This window comes from Antechinus flavipes, chromosome 2 (assembly GCF_016432865.1).
Source record: "Antechinus flavipes isolate AdamAnt ecotype Samford, QLD, Australia chromosome 2, AdamAnt_v2, whole genome shotgun sequence".
NCBI classification, from domain to species: domain Eukaryota; kingdom Metazoa; phylum Chordata; class Mammalia; order Dasyuromorphia; family Dasyuridae; genus Antechinus; species Antechinus flavipes.
The window spans coordinates 133072748-133100438 of record NC_067399.1 but is presented as its reverse complement, the minus strand read 5'-3'; the positions used below and the strand labels follow the sequence as shown (position 1 = coordinate 133100438).

Below are 27691 nucleotides of genomic sequence, written 5' to 3'. Positions count from 1 at the left end.
TTATAACTATTTCATTCAATTTGTTGAAGTATTGTTTTAATTGAAGTTTATGAAGAAAATCTGGCCTCACATGGATATATAGTTGGAAAAGAGAGGAGTATTTTAACAGACAAAAATATCTTAGTATTATTATAAAAATTATCTGCCTTTGCAGGCCCTAAAGGCTAGAAATCCCAAAGGTCTGTAATCTTCACTTTGATAAATGCTCATCTAAAGTAGCATAAATCAAATGTCTATTTTATGAAATAACTTAGTGTCCCCTATTTGGAGTCATGATACTTAGATTTTAACCTTGACTTGATACTTTCCAAGCTGGTTAATAATAGGCAAGTTACTGAACTCTCAGAGATCAGTTTTCCCCATCTATAAAATGAGGCTTACACAATAATTATTCCTCAGGATTGTAGTAAGGAAAGAATTTTGTAAATTATTGAAATTTTGTGTGAATATGAATTATTATGTTTTGATTGTCCCTGTATTCTATTTAATGTATAAGGATATGGTTTTTCTAAAATGAGGAACAAAAACTTTATCATCAGTGTTTTGAACCTGTTCTGCAACTTATAATGTTATATACCTGTCTGGGACAATTTCACATAGCAAGAAACATTAAAAGGCAAAAACTTACTGTGCTGACAAGTCCAGTAACCATGGCAATTTTCTGAGTAACAAGATTTGCATCAGAACCCATAAATTCATACTGAAAAAATATAATGATTTTTAAGTCTAAGTAAAATAATTTAATGCTATACTTTCTTTAGATATAACATTTGCCCTGAGGAACTAGGTAATTATCCAGTAAACATTATCTATTGATTCAAAATGTAAATCTTAAGTTTGGAGCAGCAATTAATTTTGCATAATGATAACATTACTCGAGGAACTGTATTTTAGAGATTGAGAAATCTTTGAAGCTAAGGAAAATGTAGTTAAACTCTCAACCACTATATCTAGGAAGATGTAAGAGAATTAATCATATTTCCACTTATTGTCTTTAAGCTAAATGACTAGTCATTAAGAAGTAAAAGTTTTAAAATTCTCTGGAATCTTCCTTTACCTTCTGTCATTAATTAATTTCCCAAGTAATTCTAAAACAAAATTTTAAATATTCCTCACTAAGTTTATGATATAAAATTTAAAAAATCAGTTTTCAAAATTTTAGATATATTAACAAAAAAGATTATTTCTATTATGTGATTTGAAAAGAAAATTATAGATAACAGTGTACTACTATCTTGATTCTCTGTACATTATTGAATATATTAGTTCAGTTATATTGAATGACTATAGAATGATATATGACATTATACAGGATCTGTATCATACTGAGGACTGAAAATATTTGTTGAAAATGGAGAGGGAAATCAATATTAGCATCAGACAATTTTTCTTGGATTTAATTTTATTCATTTTGAAATGGAGAAATAAGATGAGAGGAAAAATAAGCTATCACCAAGGTTAGAAAAGAAAACAAAAAAATTAGAAAAATGGACTTACCAGATTTTTTTCCACGACAACATGCATTTCTAGATAGCCAGAGAAAGATGATAAATAATCTAATTGAGACTAAAAGTTTAAAAAGAAATACAAAAGAACATGTCAATACTTAATATTTCTCTTATATTTTTATCTAATTTTTGAAACATTGGGGATATTCTTAATGAACTGAAAGCAACAGGACATTTAGAAACTAAAAAATAATGGCTATTTGATAATCACAACCCCACCATAGGAATATTCATCCAAATCCCCAAAACTACAAAACTATGTTCTAGGAAGAGCAGCTGTAAATGACTTTGCTATTTTCAGCTGTACAGTGGATTCATGACTACTCTGAAGGACTTATGATTAAAAATCTATCCATATCTTGTGCATCTGAATATCTTTCTTCTTTCTTCTCTCTCTCTCTCTCTCTCCCTTCCTCTTTCTCTCTCTCTCTCTCTCTCTCTCTCTCTCTCTCGCTTTCTTAACTATTTTTCTTGAGGGTTTTTTCTTTTATTTAGGGTGACATATCTATGTTTTCTTTCACAACATGACTTTTATAGAAATGTTTTGCATAACTTCACATATGTGAAGAGTGGAAATGGGGATAAAGGAGAGAATCTGAAACTCAAAATTTTTTAAAGATAAATGTAAAAAAATTAACATAATTGGGGAAAATATTAAATAAGACTATATTTCTTTGCTTCTTATATTTTTATTAATTTTTTCAATTAACAAAAATCTATTTTCTTTCTACCACCTCCCAATCACCATTCCTTTTAAATGAAAGGAGGAAAAACCCTCATAAACTATGCATTGTCAAGTAAAACAAAATTCTCACATTGACTATTACCTAAAAATCTCTCTTGAGTTGGGACCCAAATGTATGTTTCATCAAGTAGTCGTGATAGTTAATTGTATTGATCAGAATTGTATGTCTTTATATTTTTAATCATTCAATAATTATTCAGTGCCTACTATGTGTCAGGCTGTGTTAAGTTCTGAGAATATAAAAGATGGCAACAGAACAAGCTACTCTCGAGAAGCTCACAAACTAATAGGGAGGACAAGATGCAACAAATATGTATGTTATATAAAAGATAAATAAGAAATAATTAACGGAGAGAAAGCATTAGAATTAAGAAGGGTTTGGAAAAGCTTTCTTTAAAAGATGGGAGTTGTAATTTAAAGTAAGCCAATGAGGTCAGTTGGTGGAATTAAGGAGGGAGAATGCTTCAGACATGTAGGACACCCAGAAAAAATGTCTGGCATAGAGGGGAAGTATCTCATTTGTGGAAGAACCAGGAGGCCAGTGTCACTGGATCAGAGAGTATAAAAGGCATAACAAGTAAAGTGTAAGAAGACCAGAAAGAGAGAATCTGGTTAGATTATGAAGGACTTTGAATACCAAACAAAGCATTTTATATTTGATCCTGGAGCTGATTAGGAGCCCCTGGAATTTATTGAGTAAATGATGTGCCATGACTGGACCTGCACTTTGGTGGCTGAATTGAGGACTGATTGGAGTAGGAAAAGACTTGGGGAAAGCAGATCCACCCACAGATTATCACAATAATCCAATTGTAAAGTGATCTGCACTAGAATAGCAGCAGTATCAGAGGAGAGGAGAAGGAAACATATTAGAGAGATACTACAAAGGTGAAATCAATAAGTCTCAACAACAGACTGGATATAGGAGGTAGGAGGTAGGATATAAGAAAATATGCAGGATAATTCCTAAGCTACAAGCCTGAGGAAATGGGAAAATACCTTATCTTCTACAGGCAAGGGTGTGGATGGGGGCAGCATTGATGGGAAAATATAAGGGCTTCTGTTTTGGATATATTTTGCTTACTATGTTTATTAGCCATCCAGTTCAAGATGTCTGAAAGGCAATTGGAAATAAAAGGGTAGAGGTCAGCAGAAAGGTTAGGGAAAGATAGATTTGAGAACCATCAGATGGCAAAAATCCATAGGAGTTAATGAAATCACCAAATAAAGTTATCTAGAGGGAGAAGAGAAGAGGAATTGGGACAGAATCCTACAATTAGAGGGTATAATCTGGATAAGGATCCAGGAAAAGAAATAAGTATTAGTCTGACAGATAGGAGGAAAACCAGGAGAGAGCGGTGTTCTCCAAAAAAAAAAAAAAAAAAAAAAAAACAGAAAAGAAAATATCAAGGAGGAAAAGGCTATTTTTTTTAAACTAACAATAAGTTTTTATTGTTAAATAAATTGGTCTCCTAGTTCTGCCTCCTTTATTTTGTAACCATTCATAAAAGTCTTATCAGAGTTCCCTAAAACTCTTTTCTTCATTTCTAATTGCACAAGAGTAGTCTATTACATTCATATGTCATAACTTCTTTAGTCATTAACCAATTAATAATCACTTCATTTCTAGGTCATCACCAAAAAGAGAGCAGTTATAATTAAATGTATACTGGCATTTTCATTTTTTATTTCTTTAGGAAATAGGCCTAGTAATGATATTGATGGATCAATCAATTCATATAGCTTAATAGCTTTGGAAACATAGCTTCAAATTGTTTTTCAGAATAATTAGCAAGTCAAAGCTTTTGCAGAAATTTACAGATCAAACCAGCAATACATTAATATATCTGATTCCCTATAGCCCCTCTAGTATTTGCCATTAATAAAACTCTCAATTTTGAAAATCTCATAGGTGTGAGGTAAGATTTGAGAGTTTAATTTTGCACTTTTCTAATTTTAATTATTTTGGAACATTTTTTCACACATTCATCTACCTAATACTAGCTTGAATTTTATCCCTAGAGAACTGCTTTTTTATATCCTTCAACTATTTCTCAACTGGGGTGTGGCTATTATGCTGATAAATCTGAATCAGTCTCCTCTATATCTATCTTAGAAATTAAGTCTGTATCAGAGAAAACTGCTTCAGAAATTTTTTTACACAAGCTATCTGTTTCCATTCTAATTTTGACTATATTTATTATACATGTGCAAAACCCTTTAAATTTTATATAATCCAAATTATCCATTTTATCTTCTCTGATGCTCAGTATCCTTCTGATCATAAACTCTTCCCCTATGCATAGATTTGAAAGCTCATTTTTTCCTTTGCTCTTTTAATGTCCAAGTCCTATACTTATTGAAAGTTCCTTTTGCTGTATTGCTATGAGTTTGCATTCTTTTATCTAGTTTCTGCCACATTGCTTTCAAGGTTTCAAAGTTTCTGCTGAATAGTAAGCTCTCAGTCAGTAGCTAACTCAGAAAACAGAAGTAGATGGCAGAATGGACCAAAAACCAGAATTCAAAAATGTATTATGTAACAGACACACATTTGGGACATAAAGGCACATACAGAGTTGAAATGCAGGCATGATATAGAGTCTATTATGCTTCAACTAAAGTAAAGAAGAAAGGGGTCAATCATGATCTCAGAGAAAGCAAAAGCTAAACCATACCTAATTGAAAGAGATAGTTAGGAAAACTACATTCTGCTAAAAAGTACCATGGACAATGAAGAAATATTTTTTTAAAAGTTTACAGTAGATTTTTCTAATAAGAGTTCATTTTTCAAATATATAGAAAACTCAATTTTATAAAAAGAAGAGCCATTTCCAAACTGATAATCAAATCATACTTGTACCCTCTGTCTATGCAGACAGTAATTTGTAAGCTTTGCATATAATGTCCATATGTCTAATTGTGAAATTTAGTCTTTTCTTTATTGATAAGTAGATTGTTGAAGCATTTTTTTCAGATTGTAATTCCTTAAGATGTCTTAAATAAAGCATTTGTAAGGTCATCATTACTACAGAAGTAATCTGTCACTCAATCCAGTTCTTTAACCTTAACTGTACACCTCCTCCTGTTGCAGTCAGGTGCCTGTTTAAGGCAACATCCATTCATACATAGCTATGAAATAGTCACCCATAGTTACTGCAATACACAGTCTTAGCAACCATTGCTGTAGTGACACAGGCAATCCTAGTTCCTAGTTCCAAGCTCATACAGAGTGCAACTTCTGAATAGGTCACACTGGAACAGTATATAGTCAGCCAAAAGAAAGTTTCCTGCTACGCCTGTTGGCCAATATCTTCCAGAAGGATGACCATGGTGTGCTCTCGTTTAAGCATATACTGATATTTTCCTGTTCTTCTTCAGTGAAATTTTCTGCTCCCAGGGTTAGAATTTTAGCATGTACTTTATTTATCTATGAATCTTTTTTATCTTGACTTGGAGAAAACCTGTGGCAGTCTTACCATTTCCAAGTCACCATTATTATCCAATAAAGCTTCTAATCTCACACAATAGTAAATTTGAATTTCAATTTTGTTAAGAAAATCTATACCGCTGCTATCTTGCTACAGGATTCCCGAATGCTTCTATCATCATGTATAGTATTTTCTATTTAAATGTCTTTTTTAACCTTAATTTGAGCATCTTTCCTAAAATCTTTGTCCAACAGATGTTTAAATTGTGACATAAAAACAGGTTAGCAACAACATTCAAACATACCATGAGGTACCTTTTGTTTGGGGTGTTTAGAAGCACATCAGGCAACAATATTATTTTTAAAAATAATTTCATCCATACTACCCCGTCTTCTGAATGCATCATCATGCAGTGTTACTGCTAAACTGGATAGGAGCATCTTTGTAACAGCCTTCGATATCAGCACAGAATCTGACACAGAAGAGGCCTCAGCAGGCCTTTGTTGAATGAATGAATGAATAAAGACACTAAATACTGTAGTAAAAAGGCAGGTAGGCTGAAGAGTGGAAAAGGTGACATGAAGTCAAAAGATTGTGCGCATATGGATGGACATTCAGATCATTCCCTTCATCCAGTCAATCACAAGCCTAATCATAGTTTTGGCTGAGTCATAGTAGATACAGAAATACTATGCTACAATATATACCCATCTGTCAGCAAAACCCAAGCATTTGAGGGAAATATGTTAGATTAATATTAATAATAACTAGCATTTTTGTTTAGGATAAGATTTGGAAAATGCTTTGTATATGCCATTTTACTTGATTTTCACACAAACCCAAGGAGGCTGGTGCCATTATGATTCCCATTTTACAAATGATGAAACTGAAACAAAGAGAAGTTACATATCTTACCCTAGTTCACACAGATAATAAGTGCCTAAGATAATATTTAAACACAGGATTACCAGAATTCAAGTTTTACACTCTAGCCATTATACTACCTCACCTTCTAATGTCTTTAAAAACGAATCCTATCATAAAATAAATCCACACAAATCATTAGCATGTCTATATATTATTAACAAGAAATAGCAAGATAAACTCCATTTAAAATAACTGGAGACAAAATAAAATATTTGGTGTCTATCTGCCAAGACAAGCCCAGGAACTATATGAACACAATTATAAAAAACTTTGCACACAGATAAGTCAGATCTAAACAACTGGAAAATATCAATTGCTCATGGGTAGGCCAAGGTAATATAAATAAAAATGATAATTCTACCTAAATTGGTTTACTTGTTCAGTGGCATTCAATCAAAAACTTATTTTATAGAGCTAAAAATTAATAACAAAATTCATCTGGAAGAACAAAAGGTTAAGAATATCAAGGGAAGTAATGAAAAAAATATAAAACATTGGCTTCGCAGTACCAGACCTAAAACTCTATTTATTATAAAGCAGCAGTCATCAAAAAACATATGCTACTGGTTAAGTAATAAAAGTGGTGGATCAGTTGAATTGGTTAGATACACATGACACAATAATCAATGACTACAGTAATCTAGTTTTTGATAAATGCCAAAACTCCAGTTTCTTGGATAAGAATTCATTATTTCACAAAAAATGTTGGGAAAATTGGAAAACAATATGTCATAAACTCAGCAAAGACCATACCAAAACTAGGTCAAAGTGGGTACATGATTTAGGTATAAAGGTAAAAAAAAAAAGCAAATTAGGAAAGCAAGGGATAATTAATTTATCAGATCTTTGTAGAAGGGAAGAATTTATGGCTAAAAAAGAACTAAAGAATATTATAAAATGCTAACTTTTGCACAAACAAAACAACATAGCTAAGATTAGAAGGGAAACAAAGCCGGGGGAAAAAAAATTTACAACCAGTGTTTCTGATAAAGGCCTCATATCTAAAATATATAAAGAATTGTCAAATTTATATGAGTATGTCATTCCTAATTGATAAACAGTCAAAAAATATGAACAGACAATTTTCAGATAAAGAAATTATGAAAAAATGCTCTAAATCACTCTTGGTTAGGGAAATGCAAATTAAAACAACTCTGAGGTATCTCTACACACCTCTCAGATTGGCTAAGGTGACAAAAAAAGATAATGATAAATGTTAGACAGGACATGGGAAAACTGGGACACTAATGCATTGTTAATGGAGTTAATGGAGGACCAAGGAGAAATGATTCAAACATTCTGGAGAGCAATTTGGAACAATGCTCAATAATAATAATAATATTCAGTCATTTCTCAGTTAATGGACATTTACTTATTTTTCAATTTTTTACTATCAAAAAGGGTTGCTAAAACCATTTTTGCACGAGTCCTTTTCCCTCTTTTACTATTTCCTTGGGATACAGACCCAGAGCTACTGTTGGCTCAAAGACCATGCACAGTTTTATAGCCCTTTGAGCATTGTTCCAAATTTTAGAAAGGACTGGAAAGATTTACACGAAATAATGCTAATCAAAACAAGCAGAACCACAAATAATATGCTGTACACAGTAACAGTAAGGGTGCATAATCAACTATGACAGACTTGGTTCTTCATAGCAGTTCAGTGATCCAAAACAATCCAAATAAACTTTGGATGGAAAACGCCATCTGCTTCCAGAGAGAGAACTATGGACACTGAATGTCAATCAATACATGCTTTGTTCACTTTTTTCTTCTTTTCTTTTTTGTTTTTTTTTTTCCTTGTGGTTTTTCTCTTTTGTTCTGATTTTTCTCTCCCTACATGATTTATGAGAAAATATATTTTTAAAATGCATGTACATGTATAACATGAGTAAAATTATAAAAATAAACAAAAAATAAAAAAGAATCTTATCAAACTTTTATAGAAAAATTGCATATATGATACAAATTGTTTTCAGAAATTGAAAATAAAGCACATTTAAAAATTCTTTTTTTATGAGATATATTCCTAAAAACTAGACCAAGGTAGGATAAGCAAAGAAATAAAGAAACATAGACCACTGTTGTTCATGAATAGTAACTAAATAAATAAAAAGCCAAGGTAAAAACATTATAACACTCAAAGCACTGCACTAACTTGCTGCTTCAACTTGGCTTCCAAGTGGACCAATAACTCCCAAAGGTCTCAAGGAGATCCAGTAAGATTAATCCTATCGAGAAACCTTTTCCTTAGAAACATGCTTGAACTGAAACACGTGAACAAAGTATCTAAGTCAAAGTTTTAGGAAAAACTCTCCTGGTTCTATAGATAATTCCACTCTCTTTTTTTGAGTTCTAGGTTTTCTCCCTTATCCCTATCCGCAATTAAGAAACTACAAGTGAAATTATCTAAAACATTTCCATAAGTTAGGAAAGAAACCACAGATCTTCCACTCTAATGAAAATAAAAACTCTCAAGAAAAGTTAAGTTAGAAAGAAAGAGAGAGAGGAAGAGAGAGAAGAGAATGGAAGAGAGAGAGAAGAGAAAGAGAGAGAGAGAGAGAAGAGAAAGGGAGAGAGAGAGAGAGAGAGAGAGAGAGAGAGAGAGAGAGAGAGAGAAAGAGAGAGAGAGAGAGAGAGAGAGAGAAAGAGAGAGAGAGAGAGAATGTTTTTATTTATATTCAGAATCTATCAGTTCCTTTTCTGCTTACGTATAGGATTTTTTACATAAGAGATAGTATGGATTATTTATTGTAAAACTGAAAATAACAAAGTATTTTATAGCTGGTTATCTCAGAACCTATTTCACTTTGTTCATGGAGAACTTTCAAGGTTTGTTTCTTTTTTCCTGAGAGGATCCTGCTTTTCATTTCCCAAAGAATAATAAATAATATTCCATCAGAGAAACTTGCTTCAAATTTTTAAAATTACTATTACTAATTATATTTCCTCCCATTTATTTTCTCTTTCCTTTCACCCTGTCCCTCCTCAAAAGTGTTTTGGTACTTACAGCTAACTCCATCCTTCAATATACCTTCTCTTTTATCACTCTCCCCTTCTTCCCATATCCCATTCCCATCCTATTTTCTTTTAGGTTAAGATAAATTTCTATACTTTTATTGTGTTATGTTATTTCCTAATAGAGCCAATTCTGATAAAAGTAGGTTTTACCCTCTCCTCCCCCCTTCTCCCTCCACAATAAAAGCTTTTTTCTTACAGGGACATTAATACATTGTTGGTGGAATTGTGAATACATCCCACCATTCTGGAGAGCAATTTGGAGCTATGACCCAAAAGTTATCAAACTGTGCATACCCCTTGATCCAGCAGTGTTTCTACTGGGATTATATCCCAAAGAGATCTTAAAGAAGGGAAAGGGACCTGTATTGCAAGGATGTTTGTGGCAACCCTCTTGGTAGTGGCCAGAAATTGAAAACTGAGTGAATGCCCATCAATTGGAGAATGGCTGAATAAATTGTGGTATATGAATATTATGGAATATTATTATTCTGTAAGAAATGACCAACAGGATGATTTCAGAAAGGCCTGAAGAGACTTACACGAACTTATGCTGAGTGAAACGAGCAGGGCCAGAAGATCATTATACACTTCAACAACAATACTATATGATGGTCAATTCTGATAGATGTGGCATCTTCAGCAATGAGATGAACCAAATCAGTTCCAATGGAGCAGTAATGAACTGAACCAGCTACATCCAGCAAAAGAACTCTGGGAGATGACTAAGAACTATTACATTGAATTCCCAATCCTTATAGTTTTGCTTGCCTGCATTTTTTATTTCCTTCACAGGCTAATTGTACAATATTTCAAAGTCCGATTCTTTTTATACAGCAAAATAACAGTTTGGTCATGTATACTTATTTTGTATTTAATTTATACTTTAATATATTTAACAAGTATTGGTCATCCTGCCATCTAGGGGAAGGGGTGGGGAAGGAGGAGAAAAATTGGAACAAAAGGTTTGGCAATTGTCAATGCTGTAAAATTACCTATGCATATCACTTGTAAATAAAAAGCTATTAAAAATTAAAAAAAAAAAAATTTGTTCTGGGGGCAGAGCCAAGATGGCAGAAAAGGCACACATGACTCTTTAAGCTCTTTTCATTCCCCTCATAACCAACTATTTAATCCAGCCTCAAAAATAACTCTTCACTGCTTAAATTCATGAAGATTAGAAGCACTACAATTTACCAGCCAAAGTCAATCTGGAAGATCACCAGGAAAGGTTTGTCCTAAGGGGCCAGGAACAGACTAGCACAGGCAGCGAGAGACTAGTGTCCTGAGCAGACTAGGAGCTGGGGTGATCTCTGTGGCTAAAGAAGTTATAGGTACCACTCTGCTATAGGCTAACTGCTCTGCCTTGACTACAAAGCAGTAAACTGGAAGAGAAATTAAAGCCTAAAACAGAGGGAATTCTAAAAAAACACCAGAATCTAATGAGATCTGGCTGTAACCCCCTCAAACCCGGAAGTGACTGAGACAGCCCTGCAGCCACATCCTGCAGTTCGGAGCTTTTGGGGGGGGGGGGGGGGGTAGTTACAAATCTGCAGGGTAGGGGGGCACAGCCTGGGCAGCCTCTAATCTGCAGAGTGGGGGGCTCAGCCTGGGGCAACAGAACTTCCCCAGCTGACTGTGCTTCCCAGGCAGACACTTCCAGTACCTGCAAATCCACTCACTGCTCAACTACTAATATCCACAGCCCCAGGGCAGGCTTTGGCTTGGGAAGTGAAACTCTCACTGCTCAGCGTCTAGCCCCAGGGCAGTCGTTATCTCACACAGTGGGGGTTCTTTGCAGGCACTTTCCCAGCTCAGCCCTGTAGGCCTGAGTTACTCCCCAGTGGGGAACTCTTTCCCAGAGCACTCCAGTATCTTGCTGCTTTTTGTAGCCGGTTGGCAGGACAGCTACCCGTCCATATACCTTTCACTGCTCTGCAGAGGAAGCTGGTAATCTCCTGGTTCTGAAGGCAGACCTTACAGTCTTTAACAAAATGAGTAAAAAAATCAAAAGAACGATTGATAGTTTCTATACAGAAAGAGAACAGCTTTTCAACCCTGAAGAGACTAATAGCAGACAGTCTCCAGACAATTGTTGGTCTCCAATACAAAAGGCTGTCCTAGAAGAGACTATTAAAAACCTTAAAAAAACACTAGAAGAAAAATGGGGAAAGGAAAGAGAAGCTATGCAAGAGAGCAACAACTTCCTAAAATGTGAATTAGAAAAGATAAAAAACTCCCAAGAAGTGCAGGGAAGCAGAATTTGCGAATTGGAAAAAGAAAATAACTCACTAAAAAAAAAAAAAAAATTTAGTGAAATGGAAAAAAATTCTATCTATGGAAAACAAAACAACAAAATAACAAAAGCAAAACAACTCAATTAGACATATACAAAAAGAAGTAAAAAAAATCTAATAAAGAAAATAACTCACTAAAAATCAGAACTAAACAAATAGAAATGACTGATTCATTGAGACATCAAGAATCAGTCAAGCAAAACCAAAAAAAATGAAAGATTGGGAAAAAATGTCAAATATTTACTTGGAAAAACAACAGACCTGGAAAACAGATCTAGGAGAGATAATCTGAGGATCATTGGACTACCTGAAAATTATGATGAAAAAAAGAGCCTAGATATTATTTTACAGGAAATCATCAAAGAGAACTGCCCAGAAGTAATAGAACCGGAAGGGAAAATAGGCGTTGAAAGAATTCATCGAACACCTTCTGAAAAAGACCCTAAAATAAAGACTCTGAGGAATATTGTGACCAAACTTCAAAATTTTCAGACTAAAGAAAAAATTTTACAAGCAGCCAGGAAAAAACAATTCAAATACCTAGTTGCCACAATAAGGGTCACGCAAGATCTGGCTGCCTGAACATTAAAGGATTGAAGGGCCTGGTATCAGATATTTGCCTCCGAAAGGCAAAACAGCTTGGAATGCAGCTAAGAATAAACTACCCAGCTAAACTGAGTATTTTTTTCCATGGAAGAAGATGGACATTTAATGAAATAGAGGAATTCCATTTGTTTCTAAGGAAAAAAACCAGACTTAAACAAAAAATTTGATCTCCAATAACAGGAATCAAGAGAAGTAGAAAAAGGTAAAAGGAAGTCTTGAGAACTGTATTTCTGTTGTGGGTATACATAAAAACCATATGTATAATTTGATTTTACCGATATAACATAAAAAAGGGAAGTAGAAATGGAAAGGGGATAGTGTCAGAAAAAGGGGAAAGGGGAGATAAAAAGAGGGAAACTACATGCGACGATGAGGCAAAGGAAACCTATCATATTTGAGGGAACTTAGGGGTGAGGAACATTTTGTGAATCCTACTCTCATCAGAGTTGGCTCAAAGAGGGAATAATTGACATATTTGTTTTATAGAGATTCTTCTCTCGCTTCATTAAAAAGTGGGAGAGGAAAAGGGAGAAGGAAAAAGAGTAATAAGGGAAGGATACAAGAAAGAGGAAGAGATTCAAAGAGTGGAGGGAGGGATACTAAAGAGGGAGAGCTGCGTGACATAAGTGGGACCAATAAGTTTAATACTAGGGAAGAAGGGAAGGAGGGCAAGAAAAAGAAAAGTATAATCTGGGGATATTAGGATGGCATGAAATACAGAATTAGTAATTTTAACTGTAAATGTGAATGGGATGAACTCTCCCATAAAGAGGAGGCAAATAGCAGACTGGATCAACCATACAATATGTTGTTTACAGAAAACACATTTAAAACAGGGAGATACATACAGAGTAAAGGTAAAAGGCTGGAGCAGAATCTATTATGCTTCAGGTGAAGTCAAAAAAGCAGGGGTAGCCATCCTTATCTCAGATCAAGCAAAAGCAAAGGTTGATCTAATTAAAAGAGATAAGGAAGGAAACTATATCGTGCTAAAGGGTTCTATAGATAATGAAGCAATATCAGTATTAAACATATATGCACCAAGTGGTATAGCATCTAACTTCCTAAAGGAGAAGTTAAGAGAGTTGAGAGAAGAAATAGACAGCAAAACTATAATAATGGGAGATCTCAATCTTGCACTCTCAGATTTATTTAAATCAAATCACAAAACAAATAAGAAAGAAATTAAAGAGGTAAATAGAATATTAGAAAAATTAGGTATGATAGATCTCTGGAGAAAACTGAATGGTGACAGAAAGGAGTATACTTTCTTCTCAGCAGTTCATGTAACCTACATAAAAATTGACCATATATTAGGCCATAAAGACCTCAAAATTAAATGCAGGAAGGCAGAAATAATAAATGCTTTCTTTTCAGATCACAATGAAATAAAAACTACATTCAACAAAAAGGTGTAAATAGACCAAAAAGTAATTGAAAACTAAATAATCTCATCTTAAAGAATGATTGGGTGAAATAGCAAATTATAGATACAATTAATAATTTCATCCAAGATAATGACAATGGTGAGACATCATACCAAAATTTATGGGATGCAGCCAAAGCGGTAATAAGGGGAAATTTTATATCCTTAGAGGCTTACTTGAATAAAATAGAGAAAGAGAAGATCAATGAATTGGGCCTGCAACTTAAAAAGCTAGAAAAAGACCAAATTAAAAACCCCCAATCAATTACTAAACTTGAAATTCTAAAATTAAAAGGAGAAATTAATAATATAGAAAGTAAAAAAAAAACTATTGAACTAATAAATAAAACTAAGAGTTGGTTTTTATGAAAAAAACAATAAAATTGATAAACCTTTGGTAAATCTGATTAGAAAAAGGAGAGAGGGAAATCAAATTGGCAGTCTTAAAATGAAAAAGGAGAACTTATCACTGATGAAGAGGAAATTAAAGAAATAATAAGGGGTTACTTTGCCCAACTTTATGCCAATAAATTTGATAACCTAAGTGAAATGGATGACTACCTCCAAAAATATAGGCTTCCCAGATTATCAGAGGAGGAAGTAAATTGCTTAAATAGTCCCATTTCAGAAAAAGAAATAGAACAAGTTATTAATCAACTCCCTAAAAAATAATTCCCGGGACCAGATGGATTTACATGTGAATTCTACCAAACATTCAAAGAACAATTAGCCCCAATGCTTTATAAACTGTTTGAAAAAACAGGAAATGAAGGAGTCCTACCAAATTCCTTTTATGACACAGACATGGTACTGATACCTAAACCAGGTAGGTTGAAAACAGAGAAAGAAAATTATAGACCAATCTCCCTAATGAGTATTGATGCTAAAATCTTAAATAAGATATTAGCAAAAAGACTACAGAAAATCATCCCCAGGATAATACACCATGATCAAGTAGGATTTATACCAGGAATACAGGGCTGGTTCAATATTAGGAAAACTATCAATATAATTGGCCATGTTAATAATCAAATTAACAAAAACCTTATGATCATCTCAATAGATGCAGAAAAAGCATTTGATAAAATCCAACATCCATTCCTATTAAAAACTCTTGAGAGTATAGGAATAAATGGACTTTTCCTTAAAATAATCAGTAGCATCTATTTAAAACCAGCAGTAAGTATCATATGTAATGGGGACAAACTGCAACCATTCCCAGTAAGATCAGGAGTGAAACAAGGTTGCCCACTATCACTGTTACTATTTAATATTGTATTAGAAATGCTATCTTTGGCAATAAGAGTTGAGAAAGAGATTAAAGGAATAAGAATAGGCAATGAGGAAACCAAATTATTACTCTTTGCTGATGATATGATGGTATACTTAGAGAACCCCAGAGACTCTACTAAAAAGTTATTAGAAACAATCCACACCTTTAGCAAAGTTGCAGGATACAAAATAAACCCACATAAGTCATCAGCATTCTTATATATCACTAACAAAACCTAGCAGTTAGAGTTACAAAGAGAAATTCCATTTAAAGTAACTACTGATTGTATAAAATATTTAGGAATCTATCTGCCAAGGGAAAATCAGAAACTTTATGAGCAAAACTACAAAATACTTTCCACACAAATTAAGTCTGATCTAACCAACTGGAAAAATATTAAATGCTCTTGGATTGGGCGAGCAAATGAAGATGACAATATTACCTAAACTAATCTATTTATTTAGCGCTATACCAATCAGACTCCCAAAAAACTACTTTGATGACCTAGAAAAAATAACAATAAAGTTCATATGGAAAAACAAAAGGTCAAGAATTTCAAGGGAATTAATGAAAAAAAATCAAATGAAGGTGGCCTAGCTGTACCAGATCTAAAATTATATTATAAAGCAGCAGTTACTAAACCCATCTGGTATTGGCTAAGAAATAGACTAGTTGATCAATAGAATAGCTTAGGTTCAGAGGACAAAACAGCCAATAACTTTAATAATATAGTGTTTGACAAACCTAAAGATCCCAGTTTTGGGGATAAGAATGCATTATTTGACAAAAATTGCTGGGAAAATTGGAAATTAGTATGGCAGAAACTAGGCAAATGACCCACACTTAACACCATACACCAAGATAAGGTCAAAATGGGTTCATGACCTAGGCATAAAGAATGAGATTATAAATAAAATGGAAAAACATAGGATAGTTTACCTCTCAGACCTGTGGAAGAGTGAGGAATTTATGACCAAAGAAGAACCAGAGATCACTATTGACCACAAAATAGAAAATTTTGATTATATCAAATTGAAAAGTTTTTGTACAAACAAAAAAAAAAATGCAGACAAGATTAGAAGGGAAATAATAAACTGGGAAAACATTTTTACAGTCAAAGGTTCTGATAAAGGCCTCATTTCCAAAATATATAGAGAATTGACTCTAATTTATAAGAAATCAAGCCATTCTCCAACTGATAAATGGTCAAAGGATATGAACAGACAATTCTCAGACAAAGAAATTGAAATTATTTATAGACATATGAAAATATGCTCCAAATCATTATTAATCAGAGAAATGCAAATTAAGACAATTCTGAGATACCACTACACACCTGTCAGATTGGCTAGAATGACAGGGAAAGGTAATGCGGAATGTTGGAGGGGATGTGGGAAAATCAGGACACTGATACATTGTTGGTGGAATTGTGAACACATCCAACCATTCTGGAGAGCAATTTGGAACTAGGCTCAAAACGTTATCAAACTGTGCATACCCTTTGATCCAGCAATGTTTCTACTGGGCTTATATCCCAAAGAGATACTAAAGAAAGGAAAGGGACCTGTATGTGCCAAAATGTGTGGCAGCCCTGTTTGTAGTGGCTAGAACCTGGAAAATGAATGGATGTCCATCAATTGGAGAAAGGTTGAATAAATTGTGGTATATGAACGTTATGGAATGTTATTGTTCTGTAAGAAATGACCAGCAGGATGAACACAGAGAGGATTTGCTGCTAAGTGAAATGAGCTGAACCAGGAGATCATTATATACCTCAACAACGATACTGTTTGAGGATGTATTCTGATGGAAGTGGATCTCTCTGATAAAGAGAGCTAATTCAATTTCAATTGATCAAGGATGGACAGAAGCAGCTACACCCAAAGAAAGAACACTGGGAAATGAATATAAACTGCTTGCATTTTTGTTTTTCTTCCTGGGTTATTTTTACCTTCTGAATCCAATTCTCCCTGTGCAACAAGAAAACTGTTCGTTTCTGCACACATATATTGTATCTAAGACATGCTGTAACCTATTTAATATGGACTGCTTGCCATCTGGGGAAGGGGGTGGAGGGAGGGAGGGGAAAAATTGGAACAGAAGTGAGTGCAAGGGATAATGCTGTAAAAAAAATTACCCTGGCATGGGTTCTGTCAATAAAAAGTTATTTTAAAAATAAATAAATAAATTTTAAAAAGCTTTTTTCTTGCCTCTTTTTCATGGCAGATAATTTGCATCATGCCACTTCTCCCTTTCCCTTTCTCCCACTACATTCCTCTCTCACCCCTTAATTTCATCTTTTTTTTAAAAAAAGATATAATCATATTCAATTCACACTCATGCTCTCTGTCTATACATATATATTTCTTCTAATTGCCATAATAATGAAAAAGCTCTAATGAGTTCCGAGTATCATCCTCCCATGTAGGAAAGTAAACAGAAAAACCTTATTAAGTCCCTTATGATATCACTTTCCTGATTACTTCCTTATGCTTCTCTAGAGTCCTGTGTTTGAAAGTCAGATTTTCCATTCAGTTCTGGTCTTTTCTTCATGAATACTTGAAAATCTTCTGTCTCAATGAATAATCACTTTTTTTCTAAAAAGATTATACTCAGTTTTGCTGGGTAGATGATTCTTGGTTCCAATTCTAGTTCTTTTGCTCTCCAGACTATCATATTACAAATCCTCCAATTCTTTAATGTAGAAGCTGATAGAGCTTGTGTTATACTGACTGTGGCTCCCCTATACTTGAATTGTTTCTTTCTGGATGCTTGCAATATTTTCACCTTGACCTGGGAGTTCTGGAATTTGGCTATAATATTCCTGGGAGTTTTTATTTTGAGATCTTTTTTATGAGGTGATCTGTAATTCTTTCGATTTCTATTTTATCCTCTGGTTCTAGAATATCAAGGTAATTTTCCTTTACAATTTTTTGAAAGATGATGTCCAGGCTCTTTTTTTGATTGTGACTTTTAGGTAGACCAAGTAAATTTTAAATTATCTTTCCTGGATCTATTTTCTAGATCAGTTACTTTTCCAATGAGATATTTCACCTTTTTTTCTCTTTTTCATTTTTTTGAGGGTTTTGTTTTATTGTGTCTTTATTTCTTATAAAGTTAATAGCTTCTACTTACTCAATTCTATTTTTGAGAAATTATTTTCCTCAGTGACCTTTTGTTCCTCCTTTTCCAATTGGCCAATTTTGCTTTTTAAGGCATTCTTATCCTCATTAGCTTTTTGTACTTTCTTTTGCACCTCGCTCAATTCTCTTCCTAATTTTTCCTCTATCTCTCTTACTTGATTTTCAAAGTCCTTTTTGAGTTCTTCCATGGCCTGCCCAATTCTTATTTTTCTTGGAGTCTTTATATGTTGGAGCTTCAACTTAGTTATTATCTTTTGAGTGTGTGTTTTGATCCTTCTTGTCCCCATAATAATTTTCAGTGGTCAAAATTTTTTTGTTTTCTGCTCATTTTCCAAGGCTATTACTCTACTTTTAACTGTTTCTTAAAGTAGGGCCCTCTACATTCCAAAGAGATCATAAAGGAGGAAAAGGGACCCACATGTGCAAAAATGTGGCAGCCCTTTTTGTAGTGACAAAAAACTGGGAACTGAATGGATGCCCATCAGTTGGAGAATGGCTGAATAATTAGGGGATATGACTGTTATGGAATATTATTGTTCTGTAAGAAACGGCCAGCAGAATGATTTCAGAGAGGACTGGAGAGACCTACATGAACTGATGCTGAATGAAATGAGCAGAACCAGGAGATCATTATACACGGCAACAACAATACTACATAATGATCAATTCTTGTGGTGTTCTCTTTTGTATAATATATGATGATTCTCTGGGAGCAGGTTTCTTGGGGAGGTTTTCTGGAGGCAGCCTTAGTTTTGGTTCTGATCAATAATCACCTCAAATGCAGCCAGGGATTAAAGTACAGTCTTTTATTGTCTCTTCCAAAATAGCCCAGTTGGCTTTCTTTGGTTCCGAGAGCTCTTGTTGCTATTCCTTTGCCTTTAGCTCAACTCCGACTCCTGGCTTCCCAATCTCTTCCACTCAACTTACTTCTGACTCCAGGAGCTCCTTATATATGATCTCTTAAAGGTGTGAACCCAAAGGTTGACTCCTTCTTTGAGAGAGTGGGATTGTGGGTTTCTGATTTATTAATCTCCCGAACTTGTGAACTAATGTGTGAGTTAATATGTAAACTCTCTTAAAGGTGTGAGCTCTAATGTGTGAATTTTCCCAAAGGTATAAACCTAAGCACACAAGCATTGTTTCCATCAACTCCAATGAGTCAATATCTTGTTTCAAGTTCTAGCCCATAACATCATATATTATACAAAACAAGAAAACACCACAAATTCTGATGAATGTGGATCTTTTAAACAATAAGATGATTGAGGCCATTTCCAATGATCTTGTGATGAAGAGAGCCACCTACACCCAGAGAGCATTCTCACTCTTGTTGTTTGCTTGCATTTTGTTTTTTTTCTCATTTTTTTTCTTTTTTGATCTGATTTTTCTTGTGCAACATGATAATTGTACAAATATGTATACATATATTGATTTAATATATATTTAACATATTTAAGATATATTGAATTATTTGCCATCTAGGGATGGGGGTGAGAGAAAGGGAGAGAAATTTGGAATACAAGGTTTTGCAAGGGTCAGTGTTGAAAAATTATCCATGCATATGTTTTGAAAATAAATGGCTTTAATAAAAAGTATTAAAGTAGAGCCCTTTTTCCAATGGATGTGCACTGTCCCAAGCTTCAGGGGGTTTATGCAGCTGTTTTCAGAAATCCTTCTTAAGAATCTGACCACAAGCACTCTTCTGCCTTGGAACTGTTAGGTGCATCTCCACCCCACTGTAGCTGTAAAATCTAGTAAGCTGGTTGGGGCTGGGACTCTGGGGGTGAGCTGCGAGGCTGTGCTAGTACTGTATACCAGACTCCCACCCTACAGACCCTCTCCATTGACCTTCGAGTCTCCCCTGCTGTCTCTGGGCTTAGAGGTCCAGAAGCCTCCAGCACTGCTATTCAGAGGTCCCTCCACACTGACACTGGAGTCTAGCTGGAGCTGGGGCCAGGCTCAGACCTGCAGCCAGGGCCAGGCCCGATTGGAATTGTGCTGGATCCCTCCTCTGGGACCTTTTCTGCTGACCTTCCAGCTCCATTTGGTGTCTCTGGGCTGAAAGCACTGGAAGCCACTAGCACTGCCACTGATTCAGAGGTTAGGCCCCGGCTGGGGCCGGGTCTGCACACTAGATTCCCACCGTTTCTGCTGAGCTTCCAAGTCATTTTGGGCTGGAAAATGTTCTACTCTGTCTTTTGGGATGTTCTGATGTTCTAAAATTTGTTTAGAATCATTATTTAAGGGAATCTGGAGAGGTTTGGGGCAGGAGTTGGGTGAGTTCCTGCTTTTACTCCACCATCTTGGCTCCGCCTCTCAATAGTGCCACAGTGCAGAAATCCCTTAAGGTTCTGGGATGACATCAAATGTTAGTGTCTATAATTGAATGAATATGTCAGTGATATTACTCAGAAAAATCTGCAGTTTTACTAAAACTGAACTTCCATTTTTAGCAATTCTTTTAAGAAATAATAACTACCCAATGCTTAGAAGTGACTGAACCATTCTGGTTTTTCTGTAGCATTGAGTTGCCTGGTAAAATATGGACTGACTACACTTTCAGAAATAACAAGGGAATTAAGATTAAGACATTTGCAAACTACTAAATGTTCTCCATAAAGATTTTATGAAAACAAACATCCATATTTTGAATAAGAATGTTACAAAATATATCAGAATGAAAATAATAAAAAGATATAAGAATAGCCAATTCTCAACAGATAAGTGATCAAAGTATATGAATGGGCAGTTTTCATCAGAAGAAATGAAAGCTTTCAATAATTATATGGAAGACTTTCCAAATAACTAATAGTAGAAAAAGTGCAAATTGAATCAACTCTAAGGTTTTATTAGAGGACAATGACAAAAGAAAAAAAATATTAATGGTAGAGGGACTATTAGAAGACAGACATAATGACATAATATTGGCTTATCCATTCTGGAAAACAATTTAGAATTATGCTAAAGGAAAAAAAATACTGAACTGAACACATACCTTTGACCTCACCACACCACTACTAGGCATATAGCCCAATGACGTAGAGCACAGAAAGTCCTGCATGTAAACATTTTACAATAATACTTTTGTAATAGCAAAAAGCTAAAAAGTGGGTGTTCACTGAATATATAAAGACTTTAGAAAACTCTGAAAGACTTGAATGAATTGATCCTGTGTGAAATATATAGAACCAGGATAACAATTTTATACAATGACTATACTAACTTAAAGAAAAACAGTATTAAAAGACTTAAGAATTCTGATTAATAAAGTGAACAACCATGGCTTTAGAGGACTGATGGAAAGTATGTGTCCTCAGCAGAGAAGCAGTAAATTAAATGTGTAGAATGAGTCATTTGTTTTTAGACAAGCTTAATATGTTGATCTGTTTTGCTTGCCTATACTTGTTTTCATCACAAGGGAGGAGGGGTAATCATTGGGAAGTGACTAATGTAAAACTGAACTCTTCAAAATAAAAGAGCTAGTAAGACTGGCTGGCTTCATCTACATTAATTAATCCAATAGTTAATGTGATGTTCACTAGAGGATACACTTCAACATCCTATACCAATTTGGGGCTTAGAGAAATTATTCTAAGTTTCTAGATATCCTTCATATAATTCTTTATAGTGAGATTGTGTAGGACTTCAAAGGAACTTCAGAAGGTTTTTAAAACATCTATGGATTATGGATGAAGGAAGGAGGAGGAGGAGGAAAAAGTGATTCATTTTCTAAGAAAGTTTTGGCTTACATGATCCCAGGTTAAAAATTCTCCAGTATTATTCTAGGATTTTAAGATTTTAGATTTTAGGATTTTGGAAAAATAAAAGGAAAAAACAATTTGTTCAGTTTGTCTCATTAGAACAACCAAGAGAAGCAATTTAAACCTCTCTATGACCTAATATTTTGAGCCTACAAAGGATTTAACTTTTCAAACTCAGGTCTGCCAGTAGAACCTATCCACAATCTAGTACTTAAATTTTCCTTTGCTGTAACTTTCTATTATTAAATGTCAGAGAAACTAGCATTTAGCACTAATTTGAGAAACCATAGTAGTATAATAGAGTTTTAGAATCAAGAAACAACTGACTTCAAATTCCAATTCTGATACCTGCTTAGTTGTGTTGACCATGAGCAAGTGTTTCATTTATCCATCTGTAAAATGGTGATTTTAATACTTCTAATTTGTACCTCACAAAGTTGTTGTTAGTGGGGGGGGGGGGTTATAAACCCCAAAGTACCATGGAAATATGAATTTCTATCATCACAATCCATCTCTCTCATTTTGTAGATTAGTTGAGATCCAAAGAGGTTAAGTAACTTCTCTGATATCACAGATAGTAAACAACAGAATCACTACTTGGATCCTGCTTTTGCCTCTATACTACACTAGGTGGTACAAGAAATATTTACTCAATTATCCTAAATGTCAGTGAACTAAAAGTCACTTGAGAACTGGAATGAAGACTATTTGCCTGACTCAATCTAAATTCACATATAATTCGAAGTCAGCAAAACCAGCAAAACAATAATGACTAAAACAATTTAAATGGAAACATCAACAAAATAACAATGAAGCCACAACACAAAACTAGAAATTATAAGAACTTGCTCCTGAAGAAGATCAGATGAGAAAATGCAGAAGTTGGGAGCCCATGTGTATGCTAAAATGCAAATACTGTTAAACTTTGTTGATGTATTTTGTCATTTTGCTGATTTTTTTCTCTTTATCATTGTTTGTTAGAAGAGATAATTGGCGAGGTAGAAAAAGAAAAAAGGATGAATTCAGAAATCAAAGTGATATGAAAAGAAAATTATATTACATTATCTTGTTCCTCTAATAGATGAATGAATATGCAATAGATTTCTTTGTAACAGCATTTGAACAAGCAAATTGGTGATTAACTAGTTAAGTGCTCAAGCACCTGACACCATTGTATTATAGCCATCTTGTAATATAAAATGAATGAAAAGTAACTTGGTCAAGTAATATTCAAAGTAGTATTCAAAGAACACCAAAGAGTACTATAGGTGTTGAGAAAATTCTGAGATTGTAAAAGGAAAGAAAGAAGCATGACACTAATTTTTTGATTTTGAAACAAGAGACTACATCTCTCCTGGCCTCGGTTTCTATATCAATAAAGTGATGTTTGCTTTGTGATCTCTCAAAATTCCCTTTCAAATTTAAATTCTCAGACTCTTACATCTATTAATACTTCACTAAGAAAGGATCCCCCAATCTTTTTTGAAGAGAAGCTGCTTGATCTATCAGGGAAGTAAGGGGAAACAGTATAGACAATAAAAAAAAAAAATCATTGAGCAAACATTACAGCATGGAGTAATAGAGATCTACTGGATGATGCTTTGAAATCTCAGCAAAAACTTCTGGTTAAGCATCTTGACCTTGGATTACAGTATGCAATCTGTGAGTAATAAAAATATTGTTTATATTATACAAAATGCATAATTCAAGCAAATCATCACTCACATTAACCATCTGGAATTCATAAGGTGATTTTCTTGACTTCATATCCATGTCCTTTTCAGCATACAGAAAGACATCTGTGTTTTCATTTCTTACTTGATAAACCACATGCTCAAATCCTGTTGAAGACTCCAGAGGCTCAATTCCATATGTGAAATTTTCAAATTGTAACCAACCTCTATAAATTCAAACACCACATTTGAAAATTAAAACTTCATTATAAGAAAAATACTAAAGAGTTCTACTAAGGACACCTCAGAGTAAGAAAAAATGGGGTTAAGGTGGCAACACATTTACTAAATTTCAAAACAAAATGTGTTGAAAATCACACTATTCACTTTCTACTGATTACAAGCTTCCTTTTAGAGCAGAGGCCTATCTTTTTATATCAATGTTTTAAGAATATTGCTATATGTCAGAAAGAGCTAAATATGACTAAAACAATAGAGAAGTGCATAGTAGAATGAAAAGAAGAAAGAAAGAAAAAAAGAAATAGAGAAAGAAAGGAAGGAAGGAAAGAAGGAAGGAAGGGAGGAATAAAGGAAGGAAGGGAGGAAGGAAGGGAGAGAGGGAGGAAGGGAGAGAGGAAAAAAGGAAGGAAGGGAGGAAGGGAGGGAGGAAGGAAGGAAGGGAGGGAGGGAGGGAGGAAGGAAGGAAGGAGGGAGGAAGGGAGGAAGGGAGGGAGGGAGGAAGAAGGGAGGGAGGGAGGAAGGAAGGAAGGAGGAAGGGAGGAAGGAAGGAAGGAAGAAAGAAAGGGAGGGAGGGAGGAAGGAAGGGAGGGAGGGAGGGAGGAAGGAAGGGAGGGAGGGAGGAAGGGGGGAGGGAGGGAGGAAGGGAGGAAGGAAGGAAGGGAGGGAGGGAGGAAGAAGGGAGGGAGGGAGGAAGGAAGGAGGGAGGGAGGGAGGAAGGAAGGAAGGGAGGGAGGGAGGAAGAAGGGAGGGAGGGAGGAAGGAAGGAGGGAGGGAGGGAGGAAGAAGGGAGGGAGGGAGGAAGAGGGAGGGAGGGAGGAGGGAAGGAGGGAGGGAGGGAGGAAGGAAGGAAGGGAGGGAGGGAGGGAGGAAGGAAGGGAGGAAGGGAGGGAGGGAGGAAGGAGGAAGAAAGGAAGGAAGGGAAGGAAAGAAGGAAGGAAGGAAGACAAAAAAAAAAATTAAAAAGCTCTGGCATATACAATATGTAAACAGATAAGTAAATATAACAAAATTGGAGGAAGAAGGGAGGGAGGGAGGAAGGAAGGAGGGAGGGAGGGAGGAAGAAGGGAGGGAGGGAGGAAGGAAGGAGGGAGGGAGGAGGGAAGAAGGGAGGGAGGGAGGGAGGAAGAAGGAAGGAAGAAAAGGAGGGAGGGAGGGAGGAAGGAAGGAAGGGAGGAAGGAGGGAGGGAGGAAGGAAGGGAGGGAGGGAGGAAGGAGGGAGGAAGGAAGGAAGGGGGGAGGGAGGGAGGAGGAAGGGAGGGAGGAAGGAAGGAAGGAGGGAGGGAGGGAGGGAGGGAGGAAGGAAGGGAGGAAGGAGGGAGGGAGGAAGGAAGGGAGGGAGGGAGGGAGGGAGGAAGGAAGGGAGGGAGGGAGGGAGGAAGGAAGGAAGGGAGGAAGAAAGGGAGGGAGGGAGGAAGGGAAGGAGGAAGGGAGGGAGGGAGGAAGGAAGGGAGGGAGGGAGAAGGAAGGAAGGGAGGGAGGGAGGAAGGAGGGAGGAAGGAAGGAAGAAGGGAGGGAGGGAGGGAGGAAGGAAGGAAGGGAGGAAGGAGGGAGGGAGGAAGGAAGGGAGGGAGGGAGGAAGGAAGGAAGGAGAAAGGAGGGAGGGAGGAAGGAAGGAAGGAAAAAAGGGAGGGAGGGAGGAAGAAGGGAGGGAGGGAGGGAGGAAGGAAGGGAGGGAGGGAGGGAGGAAGGAAGGAAGAAAGAAAGGGAGGGAGGAGGAAGGAAGGAAGGAAGAAGGGAGGGAGGGAGGGAGGGAAGGAGGGAGGGAGGAAGGAAGGGAGGGAGGGAGGGAGGGAAGGAGGAGGGAGGAAGGAGGGAGGAGGGAGGAGGAAGGAAGGGAGGGAGGGAGGGAGAAGGAAGGAAGGGAGGGAGGGAGGGAGGGAAGGAAGGAGGAAGGGAGGGAGGGAGGAAGAGAAGAAAGAAAGGGAAGGAAGGAAAGAAGGAGGGAGGAAAGGAAGGGAAGGAAGGAAAGGAAGGGAGGGAAGGGAAGAAAAAAAAGAAACAGTCTGTATATTGTTTAGACACTATCAGTGTCTACTTGATAATATTTCTAGAACAGAAGTAGTAAACTAGTCCCATTCCACTTTCATATTTTAGGTAACTTCTCCTCACTATGTACTCTCTCCATTTATACTTTTGACTAGATAAAAGAAAAGAGGATTTTTTTTTTAAATTTAGCATTTTATAACGATAAAAGGATATACCCATGACCTAATTACCTGATTCCAGAACAAGTACTGAGTGTCACAAGTGATTTTGGGAAATCTGCCACATGCCCATAGTAGAAGCAAAAATTCTGAAAATTAAGCACAAATAAAGTAATTTGTTGGACCTAAGAGGTACTCAAAGATTTGATATCACAAATTAAAATCATCTCATAATTTGTCAAGTAATATTCAAAATATACTAAATCAACTACCAATATGCTATGAATACTGCAGGAGTTCAATTAATGATTAGATTCTATGCTCCCTTCTTAAATTTCATGATTAGGGTTCTCTGTCTTCATTAGAAGAAAAGAACATTAACTATAATACTATGTGTGTTTTTCATGATTACAAGCTATGTCATATTTCCAATATCGAGAAAGCACTTAGCCGAAAAAGACCCAGTTTAGTAGCATTTTTTTCTATGGGCTAATGAATATATAGAGACTCTAATTTTTTTTTTTGCTATTCTCTGCATGTTTAGACTTTAACAAATTACAAACTGCTGTCTTGGGTTATACATCTTGGGTTATACATCCTATCATATTTTTACATTTTAAAAAGCAGGAGGCACAACTAAATAGAAGAATGTCTATGTGTTTATACATAACCCTAGCTGAAAAAATATATTTGTAGTTCTATCACTTCTTCAATAAAAGTGGTTAGTGTATGATATTTTAAGGAAAATTTTACTCCAATTTGTCAAATACTTTTATTGATAATTACCTCTAAGTTCAAAACTCCAAAAATTCAATTCAATTCAAAATGTGTTTATTAAATTTCTACTACATAAAAGGCACTGTGCCAAGTACTGTGGATTCCAAGACAAAAAAAAAAATTAAAAAGCTCTGGCATATACAATATGTAAACAGATAAGTAAATATAACAAAATTGGAGGAAAGTATACTAACTAAGAAATCAAGAAAAACCTCCCCATAGGATATGACATAAAGTATAAGCCCTAAGGAAAACTAGATATTCTAAGAGTCAGAGAGGTGTGAAGGAAGGGCATTCTAATCACAAGGAGTAGCCAAAATCTCAGAGGAGGAAAATAGGTCACATTCAGGGAATAGCATGAACACTTTAACACAGCAGCAGATGAGCAGAAAGACATCATTCTGGGCTTGGCAGACTATCTGTATACAGTTAGAGAAGTGAAAAGACAAGTCACATGTGTGAGGAAGAGCAACAAAGCCAATTTGGCCAGATCAATGCACAAGAGTGTGTAGAGGGTAGAAGTGAATGAGATTGGAAATGTAGTTGGAACCAGATTAGGAAGGGTTTTAAATGGCAGGCAGGACTTTGTATTTAATCCAAAGAATACTAGAGAGTTACTAGAGCTTAGTCCAGATGAGAAGCAATGAAGATCTAAACAGGAAACTGCATCTTTCAGATAATTCAATGTTTATGAATTGAATGAGATTAATCTATGTAATCTCTCC

General features: G+C 35.5%; 1 protein-coding gene across 1 annotated transcript in view; it reads right to left on the bottom strand.

Annotated features, from left to right (window-relative positions):
• ADAM2 (ADAM metallopeptidase domain 2) overlaps nt 1-27691 on the bottom strand; it is a 118467-nt gene that overhangs the window by 65119 nt on the left and 25657 nt on the right. The window contains exons 5-8 of the mRNA XM_051975561.1: nt 26262-26338; nt 23858-24032; nt 1498-1566; nt 629-700 (exon numbers count right to left, since the gene is read on the bottom strand). Coding sequence (XP_051831521.1) covers nt 629-700; nt 1498-1566; nt 23858-24032; nt 26262-26338 — 393 coding nt within the window. The remainder of the gene's footprint in view (nt 1-628; nt 701-1497; nt 1567-23857; nt 24033-26261; nt 26339-27691) is intronic.